The 13,270-nt window shown below is 35.0% G+C and overlaps 3 protein-coding genes across 7 annotated transcripts; 2 read left to right on the plus strand and 1 right to left on the minus strand.

Moving 5' to 3' along the window:
* Nucleotides 1-198: 198 nt before the first annotated feature.
* Nucleotides 199-8,118, plus strand: LOC143454864 (uncharacterized). Of its 3 annotated transcripts, none has more exons than XM_076955044.1 (11): nt 199-460; nt 4,327-4,560; nt 4,743-4,851; nt 5,385-5,611; nt 5,797-5,943; nt 6,042-6,212; nt 6,390-6,526; nt 6,672-6,851; nt 6,919-6,984; nt 7,070-7,297; nt 7,395-8,118. In XM_076955044.1, exons 3-8 carry the CDS (start codon nt 4,749-4,751, stop codon nt 6,799-6,801), a joined length of 915 nt encoding a protein of 304 aa, XP_076811159.1. In that variant the 5' UTR covers nt 199-460; nt 4,327-4,560; nt 4,743-4,748; the 3' UTR covers nt 6,802-6,851; nt 6,919-6,984; nt 7,070-7,297; nt 7,395-8,118. The 3 variants fall into 3 exon arrangements, with proteins under 3 accessions (XP_076811159.1, XP_076811157.1, XP_076811160.1); XM_076955042.1 differs by having other exon boundaries at nt 7,070-7,254; XM_076955045.1 differs by having other exon boundaries at nt 213-460; nt 6,672-6,771; nt 7,070-7,254.
* On the plus strand, nt 475-4,708 carry LOC143449690 (uncharacterized). Its single transcript, XM_076950000.1, has 5 exons — nt 475-3,156; nt 3,934-4,133; nt 4,218-4,244; nt 4,446-4,560; nt 4,679-4,708. The coding sequence occupies exons 1-5, from the start codon at nt 3,142-3,144 to the stop codon at nt 4,706-4,708; spliced, it is 387 nt and encodes a 128-aa protein (XP_076806115.1). The 5' UTR covers nt 475-3,141.
* Nucleotides 8,119-10,791: 2,673 nt separating the features above from the next.
* LOC143460289 (uncharacterized) lies at nt 10,792-13,270 on the minus strand. 3 transcript variants are annotated; one of them, XM_076957744.1, is made up of 7 exons: nt 13,107-13,270; nt 12,831-12,957; nt 12,614-12,746; nt 12,122-12,285; nt 11,823-11,982; nt 11,256-11,327; nt 10,792-11,177 (listed from the first exon to the last, which is right to left on the minus strand). In XM_076957744.1, the coding sequence occupies exons 1-7, from the start codon at nt 13,121-13,123 to the stop codon at nt 11,032-11,034; spliced, it is 819 nt and encodes a 272-aa protein (XP_076813859.1). In that variant the 5' UTR covers nt 13,124-13,270; the 3' UTR covers nt 10,792-11,031. The 3 variants fall into 3 exon arrangements, with proteins under 3 accessions (XP_076813859.1, XP_076813868.1, XP_076813873.1); XM_076957753.1 differs by having other exon boundaries at nt 12,831-12,935; nt 13,107-13,187; XM_076957758.1 differs by having other exon boundaries at nt 11,048-11,174.

A 13,270-nucleotide genomic window follows, 5' to 3' on the forward strand; every position in this document is an offset into this window, starting at 1 on the left:
AGCTGGTTAAATTTAAACAAAGCTAAAATTAGTAGTTAGAAATTTCATTGACGTCTGTTAGCTACAACTGGCTTGATTTTTCGTCCGTACCATGCTTTTCATGAAAAATAAATGATTGATTGAATCTGTGTCGATGAAGTTTCTGCTTAAGCAGGACTAAGGTCTTATTATTATTAGACCTTAGTTTATTATGCCTTGTTATTTGGACTTATTACTTTTATGCAAAAATAATTATGCAATGGATTTAGTACAGGTACTGTCAAGCCTTCTTCAGTCGCAGTGCACCCCATTCGTCTACTATCCGCCCATTAAAATGGGCCAGAGTACGGTAATTTTTTCCCATTGGAATGGTAGGAAGTATGCACTTCTAACTTTAGAGTAAGACGATTTGCATTTGGAATGGGGAAAACTTTACTTCGGCAGAAATATGATTCGTGGGAAACCCCATTGCTGAAAGCAGGTAAGTTCGTTCCGGTACTGTACAGCTTGCAGCGGTGTGTGCCGTATAACTATAGGCGTAGGCGTTTAGCTTAAAGCTTATGCCATATAACTATAGCCTACGCGTAGGCCTTTAGCTTAAGGCTTATACTGTATAATAGCAGTACCTTACAGATTGCAAGGTTTAGATAAAATTGCCGTAATTGCGCGTATAATAGAATTAACCGGCTATTAAATGTCCAACTTCCGGATCCGGGTAACAAAGGACGAACAGCGAACCAGTAAGTGTGTAACCGAAGGAAACAAGCACAAATAATAGCTTGCCGAGCCTATACGTTTCATTCTTTCAGTTTTCTATACTCTCAAGCACACTTACTCGCAAAATCTGGGTACAAGCATGCTCTATTAAAAAGCGTTTTTGGCTACATCTAATCTCACCTCCGGCAGATCCGGACATCCGCCTTTTACTGACTAGGCTATCGTATAAGCATATACTTTGTCACGGTTATCACCATAATAGAATCTTAGTTACCGTACTACCACTACTGCGGCCACTGAATGCTGAGCCTGCTCTGCTGGTCAACATATTTGAGAACCTGTCCGACCTTTGGATTTTGGTTGACTGTACCGTGTTTGGCCTTTTTTACTTAAGGTTTTCTCAAACTTTAGCGGGTTTTTCATGTTTCAGCATTGACTATAGGTTATTCTTGAGACTTTGAGGTATGAGCTATAGCCCCATCCGGAAAGTACGTCGTGCATGCAACTTACGCAAACTTTGGCGTTCACTGAAATCTCAATTCTTTGTTTGTTTATTATGAATGATAGTATGAAGATAACAAAGTTTGGTTTGCACATGAGCGCGTTGATGTCTCTTGCGTATATAGCGTATATACACACTTTTCACTGTGGGTTATAGCCTATTTTGTTTTCTTTGGTATTTTGTCATCTTTATTGGAAAACATGCATTTTAAACAGGGAGACTTACGGCCAAAAATTAGGATGTATGTTTTAGGCCACGCTAGTATTAAAACTCTAATTATTTTTTGTCACAACCACTTCTTATTCTAATAAATGGACTCGTTTCTATAGCTGTGTACATATTAACTAATATATGTAACTAGTGTAAGTATTAACATTGGTGTATATATTTCTTCTTGGTGTTCTTTTCTTTTTTGGTGCTTAGCATTTTGTTTTCTCTTAAACTGCTTGGGTTTAATGGCCGTGCTAACTTTCATTGTTGTAAGGTTCGGTACATTGTTGTACGATAAAGTAAAAATGCAAACTTTTCCGTGCACTGAAATCTCAATCCTTTTTGGTTCATTATGCATGATAGCATGAAGATACCAAATTTCGGCTTGTACGTTGATGTCTCTTGCGTACAGGTGCCACTCTTCCCATTATGGGCTATAACCTATATTGTTTTCTTTGTTTTTGCCTTTATCTTGCTTATCCATGGCTGTATAAGGTTGTATAAGATCATTTTCGAAATATCTGCTAGTAACGGTACAGCACTCGGTATGTAGGCTAGTTGAACATAAATCTCGACACGCCAGTAGCAAGCTGGCTAGATTTTAACACTGTAAAATGTACTCTTGCCCAATTCTGTAGACTGCCTTTTTAAGTTGATTGAAGGTTTTACATAGCGATGTTTAAGTTGACATTCACATGTCAGTAAGCGCAGGAAAAATGCCAAGACTGTTAAATGGAGTGCACCTAGCGCTTGACAGCGGCTTTTTTAAAAAAGTGTTACTCATGTGTTTCGATGGAAAAATGCTTTTGCTTTTTTATACAAAAAGAGCATGATCATTTTTTCACTCCCACTCTTTTTAACAATTCAAAGGTATTTTTATTTTGCCGCATTTTGGAAATCAATGACATTGGTAAATTGCAAAATTGCATTGTGGTATGTGTGTTTAACTGTAGCCCAGAGGTCGGGAACCTATGGCTCGCGAGCCAGATGTGGCTCTTTTGATGACGACATCTGGCTCGCAAATAAATCTGAGCTGGCATTTCTCAGAACGACTGTTACGATCAAAACTTTTTCTGTAATTTTTCATAACGCATTAACAGTAAGAAGCATGATATTAAAGAGTAATTTCAGACATTCATTGTCGCCTAAAATTGTTGGTTTTGCTTAAACATGCACACGTTAGTTGCATTAAGTGTTAAAAAATATTACATGGCTCTGATGGAAATACAATTACAAATATGTAGCTTTCATGGCTCCCTTAGTTAAAAAGGTTCCCGACCCCTGCTGTAGCCTAATACATGTTGTGAGATTTCATGGAAGCCCATATTGAAGAATTTTGTTTTTTGTCACATCTGCCACAAATGATTCACAGATAATTAGAGTAGAACCTTTTACAATTATTATTGATGCCCACATTCTTTCATTAAATCTAAGGCTATTATTCACTTTCAAAGCATTCATCATTTAAGTTATAGAAGTAACAGCAATATTTTAATTGTACAAATATTTGTTAGAGGTCTGCATCATAAATTATGCTGTTTTTACCTATTGGCTTTGTTTGATGAACAACCTTTGCACTTACAAGTTGCCAGTACTTACTACTAACAATTTCAATTGACCTGCAGGATAGTAGTTGATTGTGACTTATAGTTATATGTACTTTATATTTACACACATGTTATGTGTTGATTTTAACGTTGTAAAGTTACCCAATATTGGTACACAAAATTGTCATGGCTCCGAAATCGGTAAGTTGGGCATTTGAATAATGCAAAAAAACTTTTTCTGGCTTTTTAAAATGTGTCATAACAAGATATATCTTTTTATCCATACCCTTACATTTATGTTGTGGCTCATTTTTCCCCAGCACACTTTGGCAGTTTATGGTAATTTAGACAAACCATTGTATGAACTGTATTTATCATTTTTCAAGCACAAGGATAAAACAGTTTTGAATAATATTGTTTTATTTTGGTTTACTGTCAAGCAGAGTACTTTTATGTTAACCTACCGCAGCCAAACATGGTTCTTTGATTCGGATCATTATTATATTGTTTTGTTATAATAAATTATTCACATAATAGTATACACTCATTTAAAGCAGTTGATAAAAGTACTACTTTGGCAAATCCAAACAAAAAATTTGTTTGGATTGTCGCTAATTGAGATTGAGAGTGAAAGTAGAATAGCAAAGTTATTTGGTATGATATATTATCACAATCTTTATCCTCAGAATGAAGAAAGTCTTTGCATGACTTAACTTTCCTCGATTAGGTACCGCGAGCTTGTTTTTTATGCAAGTTCCAATCTACACACACATTTTACATTTGGTTTTTTAATTTGTTTACAAGTTCAGGAGTGTTAAAATTGTTTATGGGCTATGGAGATGGGAAATTTTACAATCGCTTTAAAATGAAAGGTTCACTATGGAAGTAACTTTTGTTTAATTGTGTGAAATCGATCTGCTCTATGAAAAACATGTTATTTAGTTCCTGATAATGACATAATTGTTCTATGGTCCACAGAATATTATTCGTCGACTTAAGGCAAAATACAGTGTTAAGATTAAAGGAAGACGAAAAAGAAGTGTTTCTTTGTTTTGCAAAACCTTTACTCCAGCTCTATCTGCCTCCAATGATAGCCCTTTATTACCCTTAAATACTTCTGAATTAAATGACAGTTCGGCCTCTTACAGTGGATATAATGATTCTTCGGCCATTGGTAGGTGATATTGTTTGTAAATTTTTGCTAAAAATGCAACTAACTGTAATCGTTGTTAACAAATGCACGCTATTGGATTCATTTCTAGAATTTTCAACAAAGAAAAACCTGACATGTAGAGTTTATACTTAATTGCTTAATATGAAGTTAACTGTATTTAGTTACTTTTGTAAATGTATTTTTATTTATTTCATTAGGAAAGCAGTGCTATTCAGAGAAAAGACAAAAACTATCTAAGAATTGGAGGGAGTTGGAAAAAAAATTGCTTGTAATTAAGCGACAATCGTATTTCGTCTACCTGTTGCCATTGCCACAGAGAAGTAGATGAAATAATAAGATGTTCTGATTGTGGACCTGACGAGTACTTTTGTTTGGATTGTTGGCACACTTGTCATGATGCAGTTTGGTTCCATTCACCAGACATTTGGAAGGTATAATATGTATTTTGTGAGTCGTTGTGTTGAATTGAAATTTCTACTTCATAAACGTTTAAGCATATAGTTTATGTACTTTACAATGTACAAAGTTAATAATATTTTATATGTACAGTATGAACCAGACCCACTATGGTACAATTAAGTTTGTTAAATTTACATTTCTACATGATATATAGGGAAAAATGTTTTGTAAGATGCCACTTGAACCACGTACTATGAAGCGCTCTGATAAACATCGGTGTAACAGCCAGTATACCAAGCATTTGACAGTTGCCAACAACCAAGGTGTGTTTTGGCTTCATAATGGAGATTTTTTTTTATAAAACTAGTTACTGAAATTTTTTTAAATGTGTTAGGTTCCCCTTTGTCATAGAGGCCTCAGCTTCATTTTGATGTTTTGCGCCATTGGCACCAAGTGTTTCTTAGCCAAAACTTTACATTAAATGCGATAGGGTGTTCAGGAAAGTTTTCAGTTATTAGTTCGATTTGAAACAAATAAAACAATTTCTGAATTCATTTATTTCATTGTTTTAAATTTTTCTTTTTATGTGTGTTATGCTCATTCTATTGTAAAGACATATGCAGAAAATAATGTTTGTTAAGCTATAAGGCTTTTTAATATACGTTATAAGACGTTTTAATGTGAGTAAGCCCAAGAAGCAATTGTTTCTGTTCCTGTAATATAAAAGCTCTATCCTAAACGTTTAATCGTAATCAAAAATGACAAATATATAAACCACTACCTTGTACTTTTGAAATGTTGTAATGTAGTCCAGTAATTGACATCAATACTTTTGATTTTTTTCTGAAAATTCTAGGCATTCAGCATGATGTTTTAGTTGAATTTTGCGGTTGTGAATCTGAAGGAGAAACCTTGCTTCGATCTAATTTATGGCCTTGTTCTCCTACATCTCCTCAAGTTGCAGTTTCCATAGAACTTTTAGAACTACTTCGAGTGTTGTGTTTGGAAAAACATGTTTCGACAGAGGGGTTTTGTAATGCGTTGGAATATCGATACCATCGAACACCAGGTCAAAAAGCAAAAGTATGTATGATTTTTTTGAATATTTGTTCAAAGAAGGCACTTACCTGACTAAAGGTAATGGGTTCAAGTGCAAATTAAACAGCATATTTTGGCAATAAGGACTTGTTATAAATAAATTTGTACTTGTAGGTTTATTTTGTAATCATTTGGTATTTAAGTTCTAATAGTTTTCACTGTTTTTGAAGGTGAAAAAACTTTCAAGGATACTGTTGCAAGAAGTGTTTGAAGCATACAGACATCATGTTTATCAATTGCAGCATATGCAGGACTTAAATGCGGGTTACTGTATATCAGGAATTGATTCAGGGGCAGTTTGTCCAGCATGTGAAGTGGTTTGTTTGACTCTGATATTTATCAGCTTAAGTTCCTGCTATTAATAATTGAAAAAACACATTTTTTGTGCGTAATGTATGTTTGTTGCATTGTGCAGAGTGTTGCAAACAACAACTTATACTGTTTCGATGGAAACTTTGGCTTGGTGAGGCGCAAAACTGCCGGCATACAGAGTGCCTTCCCTCGGCACCAGGAACGATTTTTTTGCAACCAAGTTGAAGTTGACAAATTTATGAATGATTACAGTGAACAAGAGACAAAATTGTTTGTATGTATTTACAGCACAAAATTGAGTCTTAAACGGTTCATTATTGCTAAGATTAAGCCTTGGTTTGGTATTATATATCAGGTGATAACAATTTGCCCATATTGAATGGAATGGAATTCCATGGAATATTTACAAAAGTGTATTTGATAGTTTTAGTTCCTAAAATGCTATTCAAAGGATTGTAGTAACTTTCAAGCTGGGAGTTTGATTCGTTCCAAGAAAAAAAGTACGAAATTGGATGTAAAAGGGGTGTTTGGTGCTTGTTGCCGACATGAGTTTCCTAAAATGTTCTTGGATATGAAACATGGAGAAAGGTGGTTAAAGTTGCAATAATTATATATGATAATTTAAAATGTACTAAGTTTGATACATGTTTTGCTGGTGTACATTATCTGATGCACCGTTAAGAAGGCATATGGTTCAAAAAATAAGATTTCTCTGATTTTATTATGATGTTAGGTTGGGTTATGCAGTATGGATTCTAAATCAGCTGTTGTCTTCCAATAAAAATCTCAAGATTTGTTATGACATTGCTTGCAAACTGAGATCACACTTACAGGTTGATTTAAAAAGTTTACCTTTAAAGTAAATGAATTTGTTATGAAAATCTCTCGATCTAAAAAATTACTACAAACGCATGTAAGTATCTATGCGCTACCAAGTTCGTCCCAAAAGGTGTTAATTTAAAAACATATCAACCTTTTAGAGATCTTGTAAACAACATCACTGACAGCGAAAACGACCTAACAGAGCACCAAAGTGCAATTGCGAAGTACGTTTGCTTTATTGATTTGCTACTGTGGGTTATGAATATTGAAACGTCGTCAAATATATGTCTCTTGCTATTATATGTGCAGACTTGATAAGGAGCTAACTATTGTGGAGAGAAAGCTTGGCATATCGCGTTGGGATGCTTCGGATGAAATCTTTATTCAAACTATTACTGTTGCCGCTGAAAACAAGCGGCAGGAAATAACCCAAAAAATTTTAAACTTCAATGTGGAAAAAACGTTTTTGAGTAGCTTGGTCAAAAAATATCCAGGTGGATGATTATTGTTATCTGTTTTTGATCATAGTTTGAAATTGTAAGTAAGCCTTTGCTGTTGCATTTTAATTGTTCAAATAAATTTTTTCAATGTGTGTTAAACAACGCCTTTTTTACTGTTTGTTTATACTTTATAGTCGGACAAGCAATCGTTAACCGGTTGATGACAAACATCCAAAAAATTAATCGAAATCTCCGCAAACTGATTGTACAATACAATGAAATGTAAGACTATCCAGTATTACACCAGCCTAGGACACGGACTTTAGAAGATTTTGGAAAATCCAATTCTTGTCCAACCTCACTGGACAAGCAAAGGACGGATTGCTACAATTTGCTTCAACGATGTAAAGAGGAAATTGAGCTTGTCAAGCAAGATATGCTGGGCACGTTATTTTATTATCAACGACAGGTTGACATTCTACATGGCACTGTTTGTAAAATCCCAGTTGAACTGAACCCAGTTGGTGTGCATTCTTGCTGTACTAACTCGGGCTAATCAACAACGCCCTTCTTCAGTGCTACGGCCACCTAAAACCAGGCTCTTGCCCTGGATGGGGTTTCTTTTCCCATCCACTGATGTACAGCAATGAAGCAATTTTCATTCATCAGTTGCTTGAACACACCACCTGCTCGTCTGCTTAACTTCGCTTTTTCAACTTATGTTTTATGGATTTAACTAATTATAGGTTTAGTGGCCGGCCGTGCCCTAGTTGTTACCAGAATATATTTCTCTTGGGCACGTTTTAAGCCTTTTCGGCTTTGTCACTTTCCTGTTCATTGATGCGTGTTAGTAACAACTGGCTTGATTTTTCGTCCCCACCCCGCTTTTGGCGAAAAATAAAATGATTGATTGATTGATAGCCTCGGAATTACCCTAGCAGTTGGCGTGTTTGGATTTCCTATGTCGCTTGCATAATTAAACTAAAAATTGCGATAAAAATCGGAGTTTTAGCCAAAAAATTGCAGTGTCAATTTTAAGCTTAGCTATGTCAAAAAAGTTTGAATCATAGTTTTTTGATGGCATTCTATGGAATGAATGAAGGCAAAATTTCAGAGAGCCCCATGGAGGACTTTTCGAGTAATCAGTTTTTTAGTAAATACGCTGTATAACAAAACAAACAGGAATTTTATAGCATTTTTGTGTTAGACGCCTCCTTAACCTACTCTCGCATAAGATTTGCCTTGATGGGTACCATATACTGAAGGGGATCCATATTGGAAGAAATTTCATCACAGTATTTAATAAACAAAAGCTTTCAGTTAGCACAGGTCATGCAAACAATGTAGACAATAACAAACTCTATGACAATACCCTATATCAGCGTGGTCCAACTGCAGGCCCGCGGGCTAACTTTGGCCCGCGAGCACCGATTTTTTGGCCCGCGAACTGATAGTCAACTTTGATAGTCGCTATTGTCGAGGAAGAACCTCGACCGCAGATGTCACATTGATCAGCATTAACAGCTAAAAATTTTGAACTATTCTAATTTCAGTTTTAATTAAAAAAGAGAACTTTTTTCAGTTCTAATATCAATGTCACATTGTTCTTCAGTTCTAATTTCACATTTCTTCAGTTCTGATTTAAAAACATTGGCCCGCAAGATAAAATTTTTTTTTGATTTTGGCCCGCGATGAAAAGAAGTTGGACCACGCTGCCCTATATGTAAGCGAATAAATTTATAAATTATCGCTATAAGTTTATTATTATTTCTTCAAATAAATTATCGGGTTCGATCAGGCCCGTTTACAATTCTGGGGCCAATTATTATAATTATTTGCAAACTATATTTATTCTCATGTTTCGATAAAGGAAGCATACATAGTCGGTATTAAGAATCGGTATAGTAAGTATTGCTTACGGTGTGCATGAATAACATCTGCATAGTGTGTAAATTTTGCAATTGGCTTCTTTCCGATCAATAATTGGTAGGGATGGGCCAACACGAACCCAAACCCGCCATAGATTCGCCGAATATCTCCTGTGTAGGAGATTCTGGCGAACACGAATCCTAATGATGGCTAACCCAATTACTATGCTACTTAAAAATCTATCGACTTGCAATGATCTATTTTCCTGGCTCAACCAGAGTCAACATTTCTTACCAAAAATCATTTTCTTAAGAAATTTACTTTTCAAATCGCCATTTAATCATTAATTTTTAGTAATTACGTCACGTTACAAGCAAGATTTGGCGACTTTTTGATGGAATTTTATCATTTGGTGCTGATAGGAACAGATTCGGGATTCGAATGACAATGACAATGACGTACTAATGACAAGGTCCCCTAGAATTGGTGACGGTACGTTTTTGAGCATATACTGCGTTGTGAAATAAATTTTCAACACAACCATACACAACTGCTATTTCGTGTAGTCCCATCTGTCACGAGACCATGAACAGTTAGCTGTTATGTGTTGCACCAACTATGACAGAATCAAGGAAACTTTTCCGATTCACATTTACAAACAAAGCAAAACTTTTAATTTTCAAGTCTTAACCAAAAATATGGGCTGCTAAGAACAGGGATTACGGTCAAGTGTTTATGTGACGTCCATCACTGCGCGTCCGGCAAACAGAAAAATCGAGGCGGAAAAGGTTAGCTATTTGTTACATTGGTCAGGACGTCAGAAATATTTACAATTCCTGGGGTTTGAATGACGAACATAAAGGCATCATGAAAACCTTGCTAGGTAAGCTGGAATAGTATTGTAGCCTGAAACGCAACATCACAGTGGAAAGGCACACATTTTCCACAAGTAACCCCACGAATCTGTGGGCGAGTACGCTACAGACCTAATGCTCCTAGCACGTTCTTGCGAGTTTAGCACACTGTGCAGCGCCATCATAATAGACAGAATAACATGCCGGATTACTCCAACGTCTCTTGAGGGAAAAGCTGTTACGAGAACCAAACTTAAATCTGGAGTTCGCTGTCTACTCCTTGTTCGCGCAAACAAAATGTCCAAACGTCAACTAAAATCGATGGCCTAAAGTGATCAAACGACGAGCGTCGAAGCTTTCTAGGTTAAGAGACAAAACAAAGCTGTCAAGTTTAGGGAGAAACGTTAAGTTAAGTTTCAAATTGTCATATGCAACGTGACGCTTAAAAACACGAAAAATTACCTGCATTGATCGGGGCAAACATGGTTTAGCTGCTACAAGCTTACATTCACGTGTTACTATATGATGTGTCGTAGAATGACCTCTTTATGACGATGTCGTTGCCTATACAGCAAACATAACTTGGTGGAAATTCCAACGTATGCAATACCACGCACAGCGCGTGACGTCATGATAAATACGTAATTGCTAATGATGGAATAGTTACTGGAGAGGTTATAATTTTGTTAAACAGCCACAGAATAACTGATTCCCAGATAACTGCAATGTAGTATTTGAAAACTTTCCCACCCCTGCTCTATTTCTTCTGCAAAGTATACAGTTACAGTATTACAGTTGTTTCGAGTCACCAGTTTTACAAAAATATTTGTTAAGAAGATACCAATTGGTCAGCAACACACACCAAAAACACCACAGTACTTTGTTTATTTGGAACTAGACAGCGAACGTTGAAAGTGCAAGAAAGAAAGCTGCGATAACGAATTTTTCAAACGACCTACAGAAAATACAGCTGCAAAACTGGCAACAAATTTAGGCAAAGGCACTATTACAAAAGAACTGAAGACGTGTAGCAACAAAAAACACTAAACGCACATTAACAGCAAAATATTGCATAACAACATGAGGCAAAGCGGACATCATTAATTTATCAGCAAAGTTCGCTACTATATTCCATGCAACTGGTAGACAGCGAATAATACAGTAAAAGAAAGTAAAGCAAAAAATGAATAAAAAAATACAATAAATGAGAATGAGAATATGGCAGCCGCTGGTTGTTTTTTTTCACAGCTTCTGCTAAAGAATTTAATAAATAACACTACAATTATTTCATAATAACTGTAAAACTAAAACAATACAAAAGAAAAAACTTACAATATTTCTCATTAAATATTGCTCTGACTTCTTTTTTTAGGATTTTCAAACTTCTAGAAGTGGATGGTTTGTCTAAAATATCCCAAAAAAAATTGAACACAATTATTAATGACAACACAGCAATCGCAGCTATGTAAAATCTGTCTGATAAAAATGCTCCAAAAATGCAATAAGTTCACTTCACAGTTGAAATATGGTTTTAATATATACTATAAATGAGACTAAAAACAGACTGAAACTGTCAATAACTGCCATAGTTAAGCAAGTAATTTCTGAAAGTCTTTCATTTTTTCAAATTTTTTCTGTAGATACGATCAATTTTTAGTACCGCAAATATCTCAGTTCCTGAACAGTGACCTTTCATTTTTAAGCTTCAATTTTAAATCAAAATGTCAAATGTAATAATGCAATTGCAGTAGAGCAATGTTAAGTTGCTAATATAGTTGGTTAAACCTGCTTTAACAGAAAATCATCGATCAAAGTAATGGTATCATCCTGGTAATAAGCTTTCCTAATATTTGTTGATCCTAATAGTTAAATTACAAAAAGTACATATTTCATACATACCACTTAGAAAGGTAGCAAGATGGTTTTCATTTATGAAAGCCTCTTGAAAAGATGTACCACTAAAAAAATGAGTGGCTGTTTTGCAACCAAAAACATCAAACAACCCATCCTTGTAAATAGCACCACCAGCTACATAACCAACTTGTTCCAACTTTAAACACTACACAAAATAAACTAATATGCATGTAACTTTTGAATATTTTGTTAGAAAACAAACATATATATAATTTATATTTCTACTTCTTTACCCATTTTTGTTATAACAAGAACTGAAGTACTTTGCAGTAGTGTTTACTCACAGCATTATCTATAATTTTTAACTGCCTGTTTTTTAGATGCTTGATTCGTTTTTCGGTGATTGGAGCAAGCCTTTCTGCCAAAGTTGCTTTCTGACCTTCTTTTTCCCAAAACTTCTTTTTCTCATCACTCAGTTGTTTCCATTTTGTTGCCCATTGTCTAAAACCTTAAATTAAACTGCAAATAAACTTTTGCAAAGAAAACCAGACAGAGTAATTAAACAATTGAAACAAGAAACACTATTCTGGAGAAAAATGGCAAGCCAAACTATTCAGGGGGGATGAAAACTAGAAAAATTGCCAGCAGTTGTTTTTTTTCAATACCATGTAGCTGTGACGCTACTTAGAAGAAATAGCACATGCAAATGTTAAATCATAATTGATAAGCAACACAATTACGAAATATATGCTGTTCATTAGTTATAGACTACACAATTATGCAAATTTTTCTATTTCTGTTGCAATTTTTAACACAATCTAAAGAAAACAATGTACCAATTCCGTCCTTTTTAAGAGAAGAAGAATACAGGTTATACCCTGACACTCTTCTTTTGCAAGAGATATTTGTAAGTTTTCCTACGGTACTAGCGCTGGTGGAATTTTTTGTCCACGTATCTTTTATCCAGACCTAAAATACAAAAAAATGTTCTTCCAAATTGAACGATGATTTATTAAACCTTTCTAGGTTTTACTAAGATTAACCTTTTTGTACCTTCACTTGATTCTCCGTTAAATGTGCTGAAACAGCGGCTTCAGAAACCCTGGGATCTGAAAGATCTCGCATTCCTTGTTGCCAATACTCAGTCAGTAGCTCTACCTGAGTAGCCAGCAGATCGAGTCTATTACAATATCATACAACCTTAACCAAAGAAAACGTTGGATGACTGGACTACAAATTCAAACTACTCTGCAAATGTAATTCTTGCTTACGTGTATACAAGTTACGCTAAAACATATAAGAATACATTTGTGTGAGCATCATGCTTACCTCTGTCTTTTAGGCATTTCACTTTTGAAAAACTAAGTAAAACCTAAAAATTAAATTAAATACAGCATACACCTAAAACATTCACATTATTATTAAATTCAGTTTTTTTAGAAGTTAACACTTTAAATACTGCACAGCAGGGTCTCATGACTAATTTATTTTCT

Source organism: Clavelina lepadiformis, chromosome 1, assembly GCF_947623445.1.
Source record: "Clavelina lepadiformis chromosome 1, kaClaLepa1.1, whole genome shotgun sequence".
NCBI classification, from domain to species: domain Eukaryota; kingdom Metazoa; phylum Chordata; class Ascidiacea; order Aplousobranchia; family Clavelinidae; genus Clavelina; species Clavelina lepadiformis.

Bases quoted from the DNA above. Each gene is read 5' to 3' on its own strand.
- LOC143449690 (XM_076950000.1), top strand. The intron at 4,245-4,445 runs GTAGAGTTTATA...CCATTGCCACAG, and splicing joins AACAAAGAAAAACCTGACAT to AGAAGTAGATGAAATAATAA. The intron at 4,561-4,678 runs GTATAATATGTA...TTATATGTACAG, and splicing joins ATTCACCAGACATTTGGAAG to TATGAACCAGACCCACTATG.
- LOC143454864 (XM_076955044.1), top strand. From the start codon at position 4,749: ATGTTTTGTAAGATGCCACTTGAACCACGTACTATGAAGCGCTCTGAT. The intron at 5,944-6,041 runs GTTTGTTTGACT...TGCATTGTGCAG, and splicing joins TTTGTCCAGCATGTGAAGTG to AGTGTTGCAAACAACAACTT. The intron at 6,213-6,389 runs GTATGTATTTAC...TGCTATTCAAAG, and splicing joins AACAAGAGACAAAATTGTTT to GATTGTAGTAACTTTCAAGC.
- LOC143460289 (XM_076957744.1), bottom strand. The intron at 12,286-12,613 runs GTACATTGTTTT...GTTTAATTTAAG, and splicing joins TCTTAAAAAGGACGGAATTG to GTTTTAGACAATGGGCAACA. The intron at 11,983-12,121 runs GTGAGTAAACAC...TATTTTGTGTAG, and splicing joins TAAAAATTATAGATAATGCT to TGTTTAAAGTTGGAACAAGT.